General features: G+C 37.4%; 1 protein-coding gene across 1 annotated transcript; it reads left to right on the top strand.

Moving 5' to 3' along the window:
• The first annotated feature begins 1,961 nt into the window (after nt 1-1,961).
• Nucleotides 1,962-21,336, top strand: LOC144649334 (poly [ADP-ribose] polymerase 2-like). Its single transcript, XM_078508822.1, has 18 exons — nt 1,962-2,081; nt 2,919-3,254; nt 3,726-3,938; nt 4,124-4,228; nt 4,751-4,869; nt 6,420-6,516; nt 6,842-6,917; nt 11,677-11,939; nt 14,242-14,380; nt 15,925-15,988; nt 16,444-16,578; nt 17,473-17,591; nt 18,178-18,277; nt 18,993-19,091; nt 19,741-19,865; nt 20,031-20,113; nt 20,247-20,272; nt 20,633-21,336. The coding sequence occupies exons 1-18, from the start codon at nt 2,048-2,050 to the stop codon at nt 20,675-20,677; spliced, it is 2,178 nt and encodes a 725-aa protein (XP_078364948.1). The 5' UTR covers nt 1,962-2,047; the 3' UTR covers nt 20,678-21,336.
• The last annotated feature ends 42 nt before the right edge of the window (nt 21,337-21,378 follow it).

The following is a 21,378-nucleotide window of genomic DNA, read 5'->3' as shown; positions in this document are numbered from 1 at the left end:
TACTAACGTCACTAGTCAAATCTAAAATATATCCAAACCAAGTTGTGCAAACATTCTACTCTTTGTGACAGGCGACTTTGACGCCCAACTGTGCGGAAATGAAAATCGCATACTTCTTGCTAAATATATAAAAAATAGTTTCAAAAAAATGTACCGCCAGATCACACTGCTATTTGTAGAAACAAGCAAAGCGTCTAGTTTCAAAGTTTCCCACAAAAACATTGCGTGACATGAATGACGTTACCCCTTTTATTTACAAAAATAGCTTCAACTTGTCAAAGCAACTACAGTTTCACAATGGTGATTATTAGTACTTTACCCCTTAAGCTGTTTTCTCTGTCCTCCCGCCGAAGCAAAGAAGAGAACCAGATTGCAGATTAGCCCAAAAGTCGACCCAGTGTTCCTACAGCGATTTACTGTCAAAACTGAATTGAAACCGATTGACCCAGGCTAACCCCGTCATTTTTAGCCGACAGGAGACTATCGTCTAGGACGACCAAAGGGTAAACTATAAATCGGCCACGCCCGATTAAAAAATTCCTCTTTGCCCTTATGTCAAAAGTGACGTTAATGTAATGTGCAGGATATATAGCGTAAATACACATATTAAAGTACCTTATTTATAACATCAACTTTTCACGGTTGTATATTTCGCGACGCTAAGCTTTGGTTTAGCTTTAATTTCGTGATTTTTTCGAAAATGTCGATTCCAAAATCACTTCACTGAATTTTGCGATTTTACCAATATTAAAAATTTGGTTATTCCTGACAATTAATGTAAAACATCTTTAAGTAAAACAAGCTTTTTTATTGAAAAACATCAACATCAACACGTGACATAACGAGCTCATGACGTCAACAGTGACCAGTTCATCCTTTCTTGACGTATGGACATATGTAACAGAATGACAGTCGCTTCATTTATGCGTCATCGTATGTTTTGCATGCGACACTTACCTTTTGCGACACCTGAATTCTGCGATATTTTCGCGAAAATCGCGAAATTAAAGACGTTCGCGCGAAAATCTTCCAACATTGCAGTTTTTCTTAAACCTTCGCCACTGCTAGTTTATTAACAAGTTACTTATGTCAGAAATGTACACCGAATTCGTTTTCGAGATAAGATATCTGAAAGAAGGCGCTTATTTGGATAAATTTGACTTCGTCACTCGATATGACCTCTGCGGCTTCTGAAAACAAAATCTGCCTGATACATAACAAAGTAGGGGGGTCCGGGGGCACGTTCCCCCGGGAAAATTTTCATTTTTTGAACCCCAGAAACGCTATTTTAGGCATTCTGGTAGAAGTGTTGCACTATTTTAGATGCCCATCATACAAATAATTATTTTGAGTGCCCCACCCTCTCTTTGGCCTGAAGATAAAAGATAATGTTTGAGCACGGTGAATAGCCACTATTCATTATTCCTTTACTGGAAATGACTTATTCATTATTCCAAGCATTGAACCTTAAATATTCCTTATTCATTTTCTGTTTTAGCCCGTTATTCATTATTCATTATTCCTCTTCCACCCCCGAAAATAGCTTGTTGATACAACAGGAACAAGATCTCCACTAAATTAAGGAGGCGGAAATTAACGTTAGCAAAAATTAACGCGACTTAAATTAACGCGAATTTTTGAACTTCGCGTTAATTTCATGAAGCGTTAATTTCCTATAATAAGGTATTCTGCAAAATAGTCGTAGAGAAGCAATGCCTGTATGAGTAACTCCTGCATGCTTTGTGAAATTGTGGCTTTCATCTGACGACATCAAAACGCTAAAATCTTAACAGTTTATCCTATAAAGCTATTCATAATTAACACAAAACCCCACGTCAATTTTCTGATATAGTCTCCCTCGCAGCCTTTTTCAGTGTCGTCACGCAACGCTCCTGAGTAATTTTTGTACCGAATTGTTAATTTCCCGAAGCCGAGAGAGCCTGGTGATGACAACATTTTCGCGCCATTCTCCGGGCATGTTTGATTGCTAGAGTGGTAGGCGCCATCTTTAAAACACAGAAAGCGAATATTTCTACATAAAATTCAAATGTCACAAAGGGAAAGACGAAGAAAAGCACCATGTGAGTATTAGAAAGTAAAAAAATCTGCGATCGATCACGTGCATTGATGTTTGGACTCATTTGTTTTGCAAATCAAGCTAGAGTGCTTAGCGAAAGCTTGCCTGCCTTGCACGAGTGAATATGGAAACTTTCGAAGGTATAGGCTTGTCTTCTCAGTGCTAAACTATCAACAAACGAAGCGCTTTGCCAAATTTCTCACAAGATTAGTCCGTTTGTCGTAAATTTGGTTAATCCATTCATAGAAATGCAAGCTCGAAAACGTCAAAAAGATCGCAAAAGACGGATTGTAACCTCTAAATTATGTACACCATTTTTCAAAACCTCTACATGCACTATTTTCGAAATTTATGTTACTAATATATTTTTCAGTTATTCATTTGTTATCCACGATCTAAGTTTAAGTGTGTATTATTATGATTATTGTTATTATGATTATTATTGTTATAATATGAGAATTCTCGCTGTTCAGTCTAATTATTATTATTTAGCTTATCATCATCTTCATCATCATCATCATCATGATGCATACATGTGACAGTTCACGCCACGAACTGCGATTGAGCAATGGTAAACTACCACTGCCCCTAAATACCTCTCGGTAATGTCTCTTACAAATCTACCCTTCTGTAAAACAATCTTTTTCTGGAACAGCTGTAAATAGAGATGTGCTTTACCTTTTTCATTCCAGTGGTAGTTGGTGTTAAATTGGATATGTTTTGCTGCTGTCAATGGCCAGTTGTGAAGGAGAGTTTAAGCTATAGCTAATGAGATAACTTATATGCATGTAATTTACATGATTGTTTTTTTTTTTGTTGCTGTAATAAAATTCTATTTTAGCAAGCTCTGATGGGCAGGACACAACATCAAATACAGTTCCAGCCAAAAAGGCAAAAGTTGATACAAATGGAACAGTACAAACAGCAACACCCAACTCAGCCAATCTTAAATCTGTAATCTGGGAAAGAGAAGCTGATAAATCCACATGGACAAAATATTCTGCTGATCAAGTTACGCTTATCAATGAAGCCTTTAAAAGTGGAAAGGCAGATGTTGTCTTCACAGATGGCAAGTCAGAAGTAACAGTAATATTTGAGAGGATGGTACAAAGGAATAAGAAGAGTGGATGGGAGAAAAGAATCCGATGTGCAGATGGGAGTTCAGATCCTGATGAATGTAAGCCTAACAATGTTTAATTTAGATTTTTATTCCCTGTGGTCAGATAGCAAGGAGTTTCATAAAAGTGTGTGTGAGTGGTGGGGGAAGGGAAGGAGGGGAGGGGAGGAGAGAGTATGGAGTGGGGAACTCTATGGAAGGCAGGGGAAGGAAGAGGAGGAACTAGGATTTCGAAGGTGGCCATAATCAGGAGAAAAGAGAAAACTGCTTCAACAGTGCATAAAGTTTTGCAATGCAAAAAAGCACCAAGAAGTGGGAACCACGTCTTAGGAAGAATGGTCTGTTGATAGGATGTCCTTATCAAGTGACCTGTTTTGGGAGCAATATTTTGATGCAGGAGAACATTGATTTAACTAATATTAAGTGTTCTGGGGGAGGGGGCACTTGCCACAGTGTATGAAGTAGCACTTGATAGTTTCTCATTTGTATGTTTACTCAGATGGTTTTGATGTTGCTGTTGTTTTTTTACAGATACCTGGGAATGGGAAGATGCCAAGGGTAACTGGATGGAATACTCCAAGCCTATTGTTCATCTTTTGGAAGCAGCGGTCATGTTTGGGTTAACCAATGTCAAATTCAAAGAGGACAAAAAAGAACTTATTGTTGATTTGACAAAAAAAGTTCAAAGAACCAAAGCTGGAAGAGCACCAAAGAATGTACATCGGATAAAGGCTAGTGATGCAGGTCAGTTGATCTTTTTTTCTTTTGGTATTTGTTACTGGATTAACAGTTGATCCATTTCAATTTTTTTTTTTTCAGAGGGTTATACTTTTAGGTGATCTTTATTTTCCAAACATACAGGTAGTAACCATATGAATAATAGGGTTGAGTGCTTTGTAGGGAATAAAATGTGATTTTATTCGTTTCAGCTTCAAAGGCCCCACCAAAAGCAGCCAAGGCAGACATAAGTGTGAAAAAAGAAAACAAGAAAACCAAAAAGGAAGAAGCTGCTCCTAAAGTAAAAACAGAGAAAGGTAAGCTTCTCTTACTAACAGTACTAATTTTAGAATATTATAAACGGGCCACTGTCATTTAAGGCAGATTTATTACATTTGAGATAATAATTGTATAAGAAAACACTGAACAGGTTTATTTCATCTTTTTTATGATTATTTTGTCTGAAAACTGCAAGTTAATTAAAGGAGAAGTCCACTCCAGAATGGCCATTTATTTTCTTTACGCCAATAAAAAGTTTATACAAAGATATGTTATTCACCAAAATTTTAGCCCCCAACGTGCGCTATAACCCTACGAAATCTTATCCAAAACTCGACAACTGGACGCCGCCATCTTGGAGCTTGTAATGTATGCGTGACGTCAAAGAGCTCAGCCTGAAGTTTTGTGGGAAAATTTAAATACTCTAAACTCCTTGTTTCTTCGAAGTGGCTTTTGTTTGACAAAATGCCTCTTTGTGCAGCTCTATTTTGCTCAAAATAGAGCAAGACAGTATGTATTTTTGACACTATTGTTTTGCATCATTTTCATGCTGCACATAGGTGAAGTTAAGTCACTTGTGTTCAGTGGTAAGGCCCCAGTTGACAGTTTTTGTACCATAAAAGACAGCACTCATGTGTTTACTGAGGGTGACGATATTTGGGACGTGATGCTTAACCAGGTGGGTCTCAGAATTATTCATTGTTGAACATCAAGTATGACATTTCGGTCTTGGTTGATTCTCTCTACATTGCTAACTAAAGTTTAAAAGTTTAAATTTGAAAGTGAGAGTTTTGAGAGTTTAATTTTTTCAGGGTGTGGAGGGAGGGGGGTGATGGGGAATGGATATAAAATTTTGCCAGTATTTTTAAGGTGAAGACTTATTTTTCTGTAAAGGTATGTTAAAAACAGTTTGTCGTGTGGCTTTTTGGTGTTTGAACAAGTTGAGGTGTTATGGGGAGTTTCCTTTCTTAATTTCTTCTCTCCTAGTAGGGAAAATAGGACCACAGGCCGGGGGGCTGCAATTAATTTTGTTCCCTTGAAAGGACGTACGTCCGACAAAGTCACCATTTTGATCGGACAAAACAAGTGAGGTCGGACATCATATTACAGTACTGCTCGATATGCCCAACCTGCTAATCTGATGTGTTGTCAACGCAGAACATTGGTCTTGTCAAAGGTCTTTCCGAGCAACTTCGCCGCTGCCTACAACAACAAGGCGTACGCGCTGTTTTCAAGTCGGAAACTACACTACGATCACAACTAGTACGGCCGAAAGACGCTGTTGATTCGACTAAGCAAGATGGCGTTGTTTACAGGATTCCCTGTGAATGTGGCAAAGTTTACATCGGCAAGACTGGAAGACCTATGCAAGATAGGATCAAAGAACACGACCGGGACATCCGACTCGCACGCACCCAGACTTCCACCGTTGCAGAGCATACCAACAACACCGGACACTACCCGCTTTGGAATGAGGTAAAGTTTATTGATCGTGACTCACACTGGTACACACGCCGGGTCAAAGAGGCGATTCACATAAGACTTCACCCTAATAATATCAACAGGGACAGTGGAATTGAAATTCCCGAAGCATGGATGCCCACGATCAAAAAACACAACAACAGGAGAACTGTACGACTGCGGACCGCCGAGGGAGCAACAGTACACCAGCATGCAGAACACTGAGGATCGAAATGCACCAATCAGAGCTGTTGAAAACCAACCAATCACAGCGCAGCCGTGTGCTTTATAAGCTAACGCACAACCAGTCGACCTTATCGCCTGATGAAGACTAGCAGTATGCAGTCGAAACATTGCGATCTCCATCACATGTGACTACGTCGTGAGACAAACGAAATAATACTTTATTATTGTACTCTACCACGATGAATAACCACAACATTTTTTATGACATTAACGCAGAACATTGGTGTTGCACTGGAAAGTAAAAAAAAGCTGTCCGGACATTCTATCCGACTACAGTTGGAATTTCATCAGACATTGGCAAATAATGGTCGGCCATTGTCAATGTCCGACTGTTATTTGCAGCCCTGGGACCAGATCCTTTTAAGGGGGCGGAGGTTATTTCTTTTGGCTGCTGTCTCACAGTGCCATTCTTAGGAATTTTTCACTTGATACACTGTGCTCAGGCTATTTCACAAGTTCTAGTACTATAATTAAAATTATATTGCTCTTATATATTGAACACTTTGTCACTATCTTTAACAGACAAATGTCATGAATAACAATAACAAGTACTACCTCATTCAATTATTGGAGGACAACAGAGCTAAGAAGTATTACGTCTGGCAGAGATGGGGAAGAGGTACTTACAGAAAATGCAATCTGATTACTACTGTGTATTAAATGGCTACCCTTGCTCCAGTTTAATCCATGTTTCTGTATTGTCAAGAGACTAGGAAAATCCCCTCCTCCACTCCAGTATTTTTTCCCAGGTGGACCTTTCTGCTGGCACCCAATTGAAAAAAAAAATATGGTTGATTAATTAATTAATTAAGAGGTTAATTATATTAATGCCTAGTACAAAATGTAAGATTTCATTATAAAATAATAATTGTAATTTAGAAAAGCTAATGTTGTGGACTTTTACTTCTGAGGGTAAATTAAGTATAGATGTAATTGTCTTTCAGTTGGGTTCAATGGTCAAAACAACTTAGTTACTTGTGGAGCAGATCTTGAGGAGGCTAAAAAGGTGTTTACAAAAAAGTAAGTTTGATTTGTGAAATGATGTTAGTTTGTTCCCATAGCTAAAGTGCTCTTTCTAAAAGTACATTGTGCTTTGGTGCTGCAACACAGGTTCCATAAGAATTGCACAATTGTAACTTGCATGCACTGTACAGCAAACAAACATGTGAAATTATAAGTTGCTTAAATGGGGCTGGTGGTTTACATGTACAGTTACATGTAAATTATTATTTGGGCTTAAAGGTCAAATGCAAGGAAATTTGATCAAATTTTATTTAAGACTCATTTTGACTTTAAATGAGAGGAAATACTGTGAATAATCATAATCTGAAGTTTTAAACGATTTGGTTAAAACGTCGCTGAGATATTCGATGTTAAAGACAGCCCTTTATCTTCGCTTCACAAACGGAACGGTTCGGAAAAGCTTCGGAAAATTGTCGGAAATAGATTTTGTGACGTCACATGTGGCGAGCTTCGACGCGCGAAGATGCAGCAAAGTGCTGTTGTCTCTACCATGTCTGCTGCACCTTTTGGCATTTAAAATCCCGATAAAGCCGGATGGCCATTCGAAATATCTTCTTAAAGACGAGGAGCGATGCAAGTAATGGTTGAGATCGACGAAAAAGAGAGGATGTTTATGCCAAATGCAATGCACGCTGGCTTTGCTCAGCAAATACAATATCATCCGACATGTTTTTCTCAGAAAGCTTCCAGCAGAATCTTGCACTTTGGTCCGAGTTCCAGCCCTAGAAACTTCGAATGAGACCTGGCGCTTCTCCTTTTATTATCAACTTGGAAAGAAAGCCGTTAATCCAGGACTAATGCGAAATCGTTTGCGACGAAATGCAGAATTCGAAGGTAAAGTCGCTAATAAACTTAACCCATTGTCTGGGAACCCCAAAGTTGTACTTTCTTGTATTATTTTGAACTTAGATTCACACACTACTTTCTTAACCTGACCCTAGTCGCTTCATAAACTTCTACCAAAACTATAACTTTACTGTTTGCGTGAAGTATTGTGAATCGCGAGGCTGGTATTAAAAATATATTTTTCATTACAGGAAGGAACTTTTGCATGAATTTACTAAGTTACAAACAAATCTTTTATGTTTATGTTTCTTTTTACTTAAAAATGATATTCCCTATATTGCTTCGCTCGTCTAAAAAGCTAAATTATACATGCAGACATTGAAGGAAAATAATGCTTTTAACCTACAGTATTGTGTACAATGAAACACTCTTTTCAATGTTTGTTTATATTTGAAATTATTATGAATGCTAAAATATAACAAAGAAAATACCCCCGACTGAACATTGTTGGTGCCCAAGAAAAGGTTTATATATTTCATGTAAACTACATGTATATGATGAGTTTGTTCACTTGTAAAGGCCAATTTACCTGATTCATTTGTTGTTCGGATCTGCATTAACCCCATTTCAGTCCAGTACAATGACTGTGGCATTGCATAGCACTCATTATAAGCTGCAAATCAGGCTTCATTGTGGCCAATAAATTGGTATGTGCAACTGAATGGTAATTTAGTTTTAGTTTAAGCTATTTATGAGAAGTCTAAGGCATAAACCCGACCAGATCAGCTACCTTTTTTTGTCTAGCACTTTTGTCATGAACTACTGGCTCAGGAGAATCTACAACCAGATTGTAGGTGTGTCATGACAATTTATTTCTGAAATTAACTCTTCATAATTTTGTCTGCCCCAAATCTGTTGACTTTTTACAAATTCCTCAGTAACAGCTTTAGGTGTACTCCCTTTCAAAATCTATATGGGTATTTTTGCTGGGGGTACTCCCATACTCCCAAAGACTTTCCAAAAGTTGTTCGCCGGCTTCTCGTTTCCGGTTTTGTGGTAGTAGACCCCGGTGCGAACCCGGTGAGGAGCCCTCGCGCTCTGTGAGCTCGACTTGCATAAGCAAGCCTAATACTCCCATATATGAGCTTGATAGGAAAATGCATGTGTGCTGCTGTGTGTTTTTCAAGCAGATGAGTTTAAGATGGAATAGTGATACAATAGTTTGGGGTAGGGTAGGCTGGGATTTTCAGTGTATAGTCTAGCATACTATGATAGGGTACTGCAAAATAAGCTGAAAATGGTCTGGGATAGGGTACGGTTACAGAGTCCCAGCAGCACACCCTACTCAAAAATATAAAGAGTACCCCCCCCCCCGCCCCCCCCTTTCCTCGGGGTGAAAGAGTATTGTTTTCAGCCATTCTGAAATTGGGTATTTTTAAGATTATCAATTTCTTTGTAAACTTGGAAATAGTTTTTTGAAGCACCTACTGTTTGTATTCATCCCTTGGTCTGAGATAAGGTGATAAATTACAAGCAGTGCATGCAGAGGCTATAATGTCTCCTTTGGGGGTCTTGGAAAATTACTGCACTTAGTTTGATTATCATCTAGCTGCTTATCATTTAGCTCATTTTTGAGCTATAAGCACTTAAAGTGAAAATTAAGGGTAATTTTTAATAGATTTTACTGTTGCTATGGTTACCGGTGACAAACTAAAAATGACCACAACTTGTTCGGCAATGATGGTACACTTGTTTCATAAAATAATTGCAGCATTAACTGACAAACAATTAGTACTGACCCATCATAGTAATAGGCTGGAAAGTACTAGAAACTGTTATCAGCTTCTTACACATGCATTCAGTGAACTTGCATAGCCATCTCTCTGCATCCATTTTTTAACATTGTCTTTCGACATCGCCTCGGGGCTGTGATTGCTTGATTTGGATTTGTGTTGTTTGTACATGTTTACCATGTCCAAAGATGGATGTTGACAAAGGGGCTATGCATTGATGTCCGACCCCATCCAACCATAACAAAAGAACATATTACCCGTTAATAGTACCAAAGAAGCTGACATAAAATGACAAATTGCATGAACAACTTTATATAAAAATAAATAAATAAATAAACCTTTATTTAGACATGGAGAGGATTAAAGCTAGAAGCTTGTGGGGCAGTGTATAATTTCCTAATCAAAATGGAATTTGGAAGTGTTGATTTTTGTGGAGGGGAAAAACTGGAGAACCCAGAGAAGAACCCTCAGAGCAAGGCCGAGAACGAACAACAAACTCGACCCACATATGATGCCAAATCAGGGAATCGAACTCGGGCCAATTGGTAGGAGGCAAGGACTCTCACCACTGCGCCATCCCTGCTTCCTAACATATTTTATAATATTGCAGCTTTGACAAAATCTCATGATAATTTGTACATACAAGGATGTGTAAGCAAGGACATTGAAACACAAAACAAGGTGTAAATTTTCCCTGCTACATGTCCCAGTGTCGGGTCCTGTGTCAGCACACAAGTTAGATCTTATAACCTGGGTCTTAAGAAATGCAAGTTGCCATAAATTACTGTTGAAATTGTTATCTTCGACCTACACCCCATCTACTTAAGACAATTCCCTTTACAGAGAATTATCAGTAAAATCAACTGAAAAATATAAGGGCCAGATTACAAGATAATCACCTTGGTTAATAATTCGGCAAATAAACTGAGAGCAATATTAATACCGGCATAATTCTGATTGAAGCTAAAAGGCCACACAGTCACGGTATTTAATTTTAATCTTTGAAAATAAATTATTCGGCTGAGGGGAATGAGTTTAAAGCTTCTAAACGTTTAATTGATTCTTCAAGGTATGTTATTTTAGAGAACACACTCAGCTCAGCTCGGGCAAATAGCTGCAAACAGTGTACAAATAAATACACATTGCAATCCTTTTGAACAAAAGCAAGACAATACTTCAACTTAGGTTCAACTAATTATTTATTTCAAATTCTCTGAACGCCGTTTCCATTATATTTATTAGGCTCACCAATATATGTGGCCATATTATATTCCTTCGTTGTTGGTGCATGTAGATGTTGCCGGATTTAAACGCCATCTTGTTCACTCGCAGAGTCGGAATTAATCACTCGAGAAATCGATTTATTCCTTGCCAGATGCCGTTAGTTCGAACTGATATGGCTGTATTTAGACTTTTCGAAGGCTTGAATCAAAGTCTTCATCGGTTTCAACTAACGGCTGTTCCAGAAACTCTGGAAATCCATCGAACAAACCCAAGGATTCGCAAGGATCGCTCAAAACACGTGAAAACTTGCTCGCCACACCTGACGTCACAAATACCTCTATTCGATTCCATTCCACGCGCGGCCATTTTTGGTTCGTTTTCGTGAAGTCTTCGGAAATCGTCGGATTTTCATCTCCTAAGCGCCACAATTCGCACAAAAACCATTTCTGAGAGTTTATTATCATTAGTACCTTCATAAACGACAGGTTTGCGGACAAAAGAAAAAAAATCCAATTTCGTTGCATTTGACCTTTAAGGAAACACCCGGGTTGAAATTCCGGCTTTGTTATTTTTTACGTTCTACCGAAGAATGAATTAATGACGTAATAGCTATGACATCATGTGAATGCACATTACCAATTGGGAATGTATGTAAACAAGCCAAGAAATATTGAAACAAAAATTTAGTGATGTATCCGTGAGATCATAAATGACTATCACCAATTTCTCATGGAATCCTTCTACAGACACGTTACTTTCGTAATTCATACTTTCTCATAATAAAGGAGTGGTAAAACAACATTTATTTAACAAAAAGTGCCAAATTTTTCTTAAAAAACAGCCCGAGTTCACGCCAAATATGCATCTTGTTTATCTTTTGGGGACTATCAGGTTATTTTTAGAAATTTGTGGTACCGGCCGGCCAGGTATACTGTAAAATTGGTTTTCCTCAGATTCACAGATAAAACAAAGAATGACTGGGAGGATAGACATAATTTTGAAAAAGTTCCAGGAAAGTATGACCTTCTGATCATGGACTACAATGCTGATCAGGAGGAAAAGGATGCAGTTGACGCACCTGTCAAAGAAGAAAAACCTGTTATAGAAAGCAAGCTGGACAAGAGAATCCAGAACTTGATAGAACTAATTTGTAATGTTCAGGCCATGGAGGAGATGTTGAAGGAGATGAAGTATGACACAAAGAAGGCACCTCTTGGTTAGTACAAGATTGCATTGTTTTTTATTTTAATTTTTTTTGTAAGAAAATGGTAAGCCAGCTCATTAACAAGTTCAGCTGGCTATTATGGTGTTTATGTTGTGGTTCAATTTTATCCTTGGTTCAAATTTTATTTTCCTTTGTTTTAAATACAGTATCATACATTAACATACCCAAAAAAAAAGGAAAATAAAATTTGAACCAAGGATAAAATTGAACCACAACATTTATACCTTCAGATTTATGCCAAGTCTTTGTCTTCTAGTGAAATTTCGGATGGCGATTTAAGCTTTCTTTCAGTCATTGCAATCAGCTTGTAGCTGGCTCTTAGCTACATTCCTGAGTGCTAGTGAAATAGTTCCCTATGGCACAGTACTTCAGGGGTATCTGCATTGCTTGAAGTTATTCTGGCATGGTTAAGAGAACACAGTAAATAAACTCCTTTTATGATGAATAAACATGAAGGTTTATAGTAAACAATAAAGATGGTAAATTTTAAGCTCGGTAATTAATAATAAAGATAAGATGTTCTACATGACACAAGCATGGGACAAAGAAAAATTCTGAGTCCCCGACGGGAATCGAACCCATGGCCTCCCAGATACCGGTTGGGCGCTCTAACCAACTGAGCTACGAGAGACTCGTTGTGAGCTAGGCCATTTTACTAGGTTGATATGTGACACGCGTCCTGCATACTGCTAGGATCGGCAATGTCGAATTCATCAAGTTTTGTAGTAAATAATAAAGATGGTAAATTTTAAGCTCGGTAATTAATAATAAAGATAAGATGTTCTACATGACACGAGCATGGGACAAAGAAAAATTCTGAGTCCCCGACGGGAATCGAACCCATGGCCTCCAAGATACCGGATGGTAAATTTTAAGCTCGGTAATTAATAATAAAGATATGATGTTCTACATCACACGAGCATGCATGGGACAAAGAAAAATATCTGGGAGGTATCTGGGAGGCCATGGGTTCGATTCCCGTCGGGGACTCAGAATTTTTCTTTGTCCCAAGCTCGTGTCATGTAGAACATCTTATCTTTATTATTAATTTAACCGTGCTTAAAATTTACCATCTTTTTTATTTACTACAAAACTTGATGAATTCGACATTGCCGATCCTAGCAGTATGCAGGACGCATGTCACATATCAAGCTAGTAAAATGGCCTAGCTCACAACGAGTCTCTCGTAGCTCAGTTGGTTAGAGCGCCCAACCGGTATCTGGGAGGCCATGGGTTCGATTCCCGTCGGGGACTCAGAATTTTTCTTTGTCCCATGCTCGTGTCATGTAGAACATCTTATCTTTATTATTAATTACCGAGCTTAAAATTTACCATCTTTATTATTTACTACAAAACTTGATGAATTCGACATTGCCGATCCTAGCAGTACGCAGGACGCGTGTCACATATCAACCTAGTAAAATGGCCTAGCTCACAACGAGTCTCTCGTAGCTCAGTTGGTTAGAGCTCCCAACCGGTATCTGGGAGGCCATGGGTTCGATTCCCGTCGGGGACTCAGAATTTTTCTTTGTCCCATGCTCGTGTCATGTAGAACATCTTATCTTTATTATTAATTACCGAGCTTAAAATTTACCATCTTTATTATTTACTACAAAACTTGATGAATTCGACATTGCCGATCCTAGCAGTATGTAGGACGCATGTCACATATCAAGCTAGTAAAATGGCCTAGCTCACAACGAGTCTCTCATAGCTCAGTTGGTTAGAGCGCCCAACCGGTATCTGGGAGGCCATGGGTTCGATTCCCGTCGGGGACTCAGAATTTTTCTTTGTCCCATGCTCGTGTCATGTAGAACATCTTATCTTTATTATGAAGGTTTATTTAGTGACATTTGCAGAAAGAACCCACCTGGCCTTCTACCATAAATTATTTTCTATGATTATGGTAAATCCCTCAAACATGCACCCCGCATTTGACAAGTTTGGAATCCCTTCGATTTGGTAATAAATGGCACATAAGCACGCAGAGGCGATGGCAGTTAACAATCCAGTGCTCCTTAGTTTGATTCATAGAAAAATCACGCATCACATAATTAGACACTACATCATATTATTTCCCTGATTGCCTGCCTGCATAATGCCTGCATAAGGCAAAAAATGATGTCATTACCAAAAAAGCAATGGGAAATAATGCACATGAGAAAGTGGTACAACTTTATGTTGTGATTTTGGGCAAATTTTTCAACTACAGTTTGCAAGCATTACTTATTTTAGACTAGAGTTACAAGTCATTTTGGGTCCTTATGTCAATGTGACACAATAATCTTTCTAGGAAAGCTTACCACAGATCAGATCAAAGCTGGTTATGAGGCCTTGAAGAGGATTGATACCTGCATTAGAAACAGTGACTTTGGCTCTAAGCTGGTGAAAGCTTGCGATGAATTTTACACAAGGATTCCTCACTGTTTTGGGTATGTAACAGATAGAAATAGATTCTATGCAGTTATAGAGTTTCTCAGAATTTTACTTCTAGTTGTAGGCATGCAATGTGTGTGGAGATCTTTGTAGCCGTAGATCATCTTTAAGGGCATTTCCACAGTTACGGACGACGTTACATTCAGAGTCATTTTTGAAACTTAAATCTAGCACAGGCAAAGAATAGGAAGAGGTTGTCCAATGTTACATTGATTATCATGTTTGTGCCTACTGATGCATTGATTGAGTTATAAAAGTTTTCCACCTGACTGGCCTATATGTTAAAATAGAGCAAAAAACACACCGTTACGGACGTTACATAAAAAACAACCACATGAACAAGAGCACTGGTATTAATGGAAAATTCCTGTGAAGTGTCAGGGCTTATTGCATGAACTGCTCCAAATATTTGAAGTATAGTAGTTGTGTGAACCAAAAAGCTTCATTTCATTTAAACTCACTTTCGCAATTATACAATGCTATGTGAACTTTAACGTTACGGACGTTACAGCCAATGTTACGGACGTTACACTGTGTGAATTATTATATTATTTTGTATTGTAGGCCACATTTTTTTGAACATAAAAGTTCAAAATGGCTTGTATTTAACATTTTATAAATCAAACTGGTTGTTACTTTATGTTAAAGCTGTGAAATGTCCCAACACAGTGTGAAGGACACTACATGCATTTTACATAAAGTACTCAGCCTTGAGCATGAGCATGCTCAAACTATCTAAGCCCACAGACATATACTGGACTCCAGTGAGTATAATCCATTCCTTCTCTGAAACACTGCTTTCTTTGAGAATTCACATATCCAAAATTGCCTTTAACTGTGGCAGAAACAGTCCAAAATCACAAGCTTCAAGAATTGTAACGTCCGTAACGTAACGTCTGTAACAAAGTTTTGTTACCATTTTTTGGAAAATGTTGCAGTTTTTCAGGGACCGCTTTTTACCAAAGTGTTTCTAAAGAATATTTAGCTTTGTGGCAGAAATATCTTTGAAATCTTTTAAATGGTTGTGTTAAGAATGGAAAAAGATTGTGTAAACGTTACGGACGTTACGTAACGTCCGTAACAAAATTTACTTTGTTAATAACTATTTTTTTAAAAAGTTCAGGGTGAAATTTATATTTTTTATGTATTAACTCCTTTGAGGTATTTCTTCTGATATAACTGTTTGTAGACACAAATCATTTCCAAATTTTATAAAGCAAGTTAAAAAATTTGTCTCTCACCTATTGTTTATTATTAAAAAATAAACACTTACTTTGGAGACCCCCCCTGAATGCATTGCTATCACAAGCGAACTGAAACTTATTTTTCTATGTACTATAACTTGTCAACAATATAGCGCAGGGTATGATTTTATGTCCAATCACGTTTTAAAAATCTGGATTTTTCACATTCTCACATGGAATTGCCCTTAAACACATAATTCATTCATTCTGACGTGTATCTTGCATCTTTGCCATGTTCTGTGTGTTTTATAAAGGACTTATTTAGTCTCCCTACTCTATTGTCCTTCCTTCTTAAGGATGAAGAGACCACCTTTAATAAGAACAACAGAGGAAGTCAAGATCAAACTGGACTTATTGGAGGCATGTTATACTTCTTTAATCATTTGTTTGTTTATTTTTGGTTTGACCATTTTCCTTTGTTTATGTATCTCACTTTGCAACAAGGAAAAGGTGATAATAGCTTATTTAGTTAGAGTGGTTTTCGGACATGACTGTTAAAAGTAATTCACGTTTGCTTTGGTCTTTGCATTACTCTGCTTTGTGATTGGTTTAAAAAACTACTCGCGCACCACTTTTTCAGCCAACCAAAAATAAAACCAAAACAATTGTGACCTGCTCACATTGTTTTTCCACTCCTTGATGATGACATGTATTAACTTTGAGTTTTGATTGGTTCACTGGATTGTCTGTGTTGTTTGTAATTGGCAAGAGTGATAACTTTGGTTTTGGTTTTACATTTGTACGACCTCAATTGAAAACTGCTCTATCATTTACTGTGGCTTTGCAACCATTGTTTGATGAAGAATCTTTTTTAGGCCTTAGGAGATATCCAGATTGCCATCAAAGCTTTACAAGATGAGGAAGAATCTCTTGAACATCCAGTGGACAAACACTACAAAACATTGCATTGTGCTATGATGCCCCTTGGTCATGAGCATGATGATTTCAAGGTAACCACTTCGAACACGCTCTTCACTTGTAATGCTTGTGTGTTTCAACACCAATATTAAAACTTATCTTTTTAAAGAAGCTTATGACATTTAATTTTTATTTCTTATACACATCTACTTTAAGTCCAGTTAAATAATCATGATATTTTTAGTTTTTAAATTTTTAACTTTTAAGACTTCACTCTCTGCATGTATAGATATTTTAGCTCAATAGATTAATTTAGTTAGGTATCTTTATATTTTATTTTTATATTTTAGCATAGTGATTGTAAAGCGCTATGAAAGACTAGCTAAATAGCGCTATAGAAATGATTATTATTATTATTATTATTATTCCTATTATTGACTAGCCATGGCTCTCCCTTGTCTTCACAGAAGGCATTACCAACTTGTTTTGGTATTAAAGGAAATTTTTTTAGTTTGTTTCACTCAGATTTGCAAGTTTTTTTTTTTTGGCATGAGGTCCGTTAGCCTGCGAATACAGCCGCCTCTCATTCGCTCCGGCTACTATGTACGAAACACGAGCGGATGAGAGGCAGCTGTATTCTCCAGGCTGGAGGTCTTCATAAAAAAATGTTGAGCTTATTTTTCCAGTTTTGGCGCTCATTTTGTACTAGAAAAGTCTTCTAAATAGGCAACATAGGGTGCTTATGCCACAGCCCTTCATATTTGACATGGTTCTCCAGATAATATGAACCAACATAGGAACAAAAATCGTTCCAAGGCTGATAGCTACAAAAACTGTTTGTACAAATTGCATGCCTATAACAAAAGATAATTATTACCTCTTATTGACATGTAAATAAAAAATGATTTGATTTATCATGGAGTTTAGCTCCTTTAAGTAAACATTTCCTGCTGCATAAACAACTCGGAAAATTTTCTTTCTTCAAGATGATTGCTAAATATTTGGAGAATACTCATGCTTCAACTCACAATCAATACCACATGGAGCTACTGGATGTGTTTGCACTGGAGCATGAGAAAAAATCCTTTACTGATGTCGGCAATAGGTACGTTTTTCACATTTTCACTTTTTACTGCTAATTTGCCAGTGAAGGATTCTGTTACCACTGAGAATAAATTATATTCGTATTCTCGGTATTGGACTGGAACTGGCTTGCAATGGAGGCTAATGTGGGGAATCTTTTCAAATGCAAAGTACTCAGTTGTACAAAAGATGGATAACACTATCCAGTATTTTTTTCAACACTTAAGGTGGATTTCCATTGACGCGTAATTTTTTACGTGCGTTTACGTGCGTGAAAAAAAAAATAGAGATCAGGAACGTTTATGCAAGTCGTTTAAATAAATACATTATCTCTATATTTTTTTTCACGCACGTAGACGCACGTAAAAAATTACGCGTTAGTGGAAATCCACTTTTATAGCGTTTTATTCGGTGGATAGCGTTATCCACCCTTTGAACAACTGGGGCATGATGAAAAATATTTCTGGTGAGCTGACTTAGCCAGCTGGCATTGCTTTGAGAGCACTTCAAAATGACCTGAGTATGTCTTCGTTAGATGGTTGCTTGGCCAGAACAGCAAAATAGAACGTTCTGATCTGTGTTGCCCCGTTCTCTTGTTGCTAATGTAGGATGCTTCTTTGGCACGGATCTCGTTTAACAAACTGGGTTGGAATTTTAAGTCAGGGATTGAGGATAGCTCCCCCAGAAGCTCCAGTGACTGGCTACATGGTAAGAACAGTAAAATCAGCCAGGATTACAGATTATTAACCGATTATGTACAGATAAGGACTTCAACTGAAAGACAGAAATACCCTAGCCATTTATTTCCATCCATACTCCTAGTCGCTTTATGCTACGATAACCATAGAAAAAACACTCGAATGCAGACTTTACGTCTTTACCTTACCATTTAAAGGAGCAATGTCACGGTATTTTAAGTCATTTTTCTGATTACTCTCAAATTGAAGGAAACCTCAAAATAGTAGTTTTCCAACGTAGAAAAACGCCAAAGGAGTAATAAAACACCGAAAATTAACAAGGATGGTTTCAACTGACGAAAGTTATGACGGATAAAGAATGAGAAACTTGAAAAAAACTTGCCAATTTTTTTCAAGATGCGTTATAATAAAAATATAATAACTGACTCCTTTAAGAACGTTTCTACGAGGTGGAATAGCAATATTTCTAGTCACGACAAGGTGTTTTCAATATCTCTTCGATTCTGTAACGATAATTGTCGACGCGTTTCGCGTCAGTAATCGAGAGAAATGCAATTTCATTAAGGAAAGAAAAATGTTTTTGTATCTTCATCGTTATTGATGACTAGTTTGAATTTGTTCGAGCGTAGCGGGATGCCATGTTACATGAAAGAGAATAAAGCTGTCCTAAAAGAATCCTTGGGTTAATAAAGTAATGTAATTGTGTTTCACTCCCCCTTATATAGTTTGGAAAGGGCATCTACTTTGCTGACATGTCATCCAAGAGTGCGAACTATTGCTTTGCAACAAGATCAAAGAATGTTGGCATTCTTTTACTCAGTGAGGTTAGTTAAGTTTGTTCAACAATGCATTTGTAATGCTTGTGTGGTTTTTCTTCGTGTCTAAGCCCGGGTCTAAGGTAAAACTATAATTCTGGGACGTAGTACGAGCTTTGCTCAATGGTCATCGCATTCAACCAGTAAACGTCTTTTCAAAGAGTACAGTGAATCAATTAGGAGTCGTAAGAGGATCTTAATTGCAACGGGTGCAAAGAAGGCGGGAAACGTTGGCCAGGTTAAGTTGTATTCTTCGCAGAGGTTATAAAATGGTTTAATAAAGAAAATGCCGCCTCTCTCACCCTCTCTCCAACTGAATTAATTTTTGGTAAGGACAAGGATAACAAAAACAAAGAAATAGATATCATTAGAAAGTTAAACTTCACCTTTTTATATGCAAAATATTATGTATACAATCAAAAATTATTGAATGGAAAGCTGTCATTAAATGAATTCTTAGCCAATGTAAAATTTAAATACATCTTCGAAAAATTTAAATGTAGTTAAAGCGGATTATTTGAAATAAGAGTGTACTTGGTCCTTCCAAAACTGCTTTATGTAAATTATTTTTGGAAAGGTTCTTGTTAACTCAACACGCCATTTTTCACTGAGTCACTCGAAGAAACTCGCTCATTGCTATGGTTGTCTTATCTTACAGGTATCTCTTGGCAAGAGTAACGAACTTTTAGCTGCAGATTACACCGCTGACAAGCTACCAGCTGACTGTCAAAGTGTTAAAGGCCTGGGGCGAGTAGGTCCTGATCTGAAGGACACTTATACAATGTAAGTCTTTAGCGTTTACAGTAATCGATTACGTTTCTTTATCCATACAGGCTGGAAAATCTTTGAAAATTCTCCAAGAAATTTTAAAAGGAAAAGGCACAGTCTTCATTGAAGTTTAGTTTATATTTACATTTTGACCGTGACTTCTCTTGGTTTATTTCACAGGCCAGACGGAGTTGTTGTCCCTTATGGCAAAAGTACAGAGACTGGAGTAGTAAACCCACGCGGATACACGCTGAACTATAACGGTATGTTGATTTTGAGTTGTTTGATTTTTTTTTTGCCAAGTCTGGTTGCTTGCTTGATTTAATATGGACGGGTATGCTAGGTAATACTTTACGATTCCAGCCATTAACATTTTTTGTTTCCTTGTTTTTGCAGAGTACATAGTCTACAACACGAACCAGGTAAGAACGACTTAGACAGGGTTCCTACATAATTGGGTATTTTTCCGCAAACTTTAATCTTTACTAGCAGTGGAGTTATATCCCGGAAACAGCTGTATGAATTTCACAGAAAGAGCCAACGTTTGGGGAATTTTGATACAATCTAAGCAAGCAATAATAACACTGATTTCCCAGGAAGGTATAGAAAAGCTTGTGAATTGAATTTTTTCAAACCCAACTTTTTTTTTATCAAGTACAAATTAAACGAATCGTAACGGACAAAGTTGGGAAGCTTTTTGCATGCTGTTTTGATGTTTCGCAACAGAATCCTCGAATGCGTGAAGTATATTTTTACAACGATTTTGTTTACTTTCTTCACAGGTGCGGATGCGATACTTGGTGAAAGTCAAGTTTAACTTCAAATAGGTTGCACCGTCCAGAGATATATAAAGGAAGAGAATTTTTATTGTGGCTGTCTAGATGATGTATTTCAGCAGAATTCAATATTAAAACCAGATTGAAGTGAACTTGTTCAGCTTTAAAGGTGCATTTATCATTTAAGAAGACTGGCTGAAGGAACGATGCCTTGATTGAAGGTTTAACCATAAGTTTTTACCTTCGTTTTGGTTCTTGTGTTCGGTTTTTTGTGCTAAGTGGTTGCTGATCACGATATCCACGATGCCACAACGGCCTGCTCTTGGCAGAAGGATTTTTCAACCACTGGATACTGGATGCCCAACCAATGGTTCGATTTATACATCTGGGCCGGGTTGTTCGAAAGACGATTAACGCTAACCCAGGATTAAAAGATGATCAAGATTTTAATTTCTCTTGTTTTAAAGGGTTTCCCAAGGCTAATATTTTGTTAAGTTTGAGATTGGTCCATGTCAAAACTGCGGGACAGAAAATATTAACAGAAAACCTCAACGAAATTATATAAAATTGAAATCAAAATTCACGCTAATCCTGGATTAGCTTAATCATGCTTTAAACAACCGGGCCCTGATGTTCGATTAAAGAGAGATGGAAAATTATTTGTTACCTCAGGTTGCATTATCTCGGTAATAAAAATAAAAATAAAAGCAGTGAATAATGATCGTAGACTGATTTAATTGCCCTAACTTATG

This window comes from Oculina patagonica, chromosome 4 (genome assembly GCF_052425735.1).
Source record: "Oculina patagonica isolate OP01 chromosome 4, crgOcupat, whole genome shotgun sequence".
In the NCBI taxonomy this organism is placed as follows: domain Eukaryota; kingdom Metazoa; phylum Cnidaria; class Anthozoa; order Scleractinia; family Oculinidae; genus Oculina; species Oculina patagonica.
The sequence above is the reverse complement of the archived record's forward strand: the minus strand, read 5'-3'. Positions and strand labels throughout refer to the sequence as shown.

Coding starts and splice junctions, on each gene's coding strand:
- LOC144649334 (XM_078508822.1), top strand. CDS start 2,048: ATGTCACAAAGGGAAAGACGAAGAAAAGCACCAT. Junction 6,918..11,676: donor AAAAAGGTGTTTACAAAAAA/GTAAGTTTGATT, acceptor GGTTTTCCTCAG/ATTCACAGATAAAACAAAGA. Junction 17,592..18,177: donor TTTACTGATGTCGGCAATAG/GTACGTTTTTCA, acceptor TTGCTAATGTAG/GATGCTTCTTTGGCACGGAT.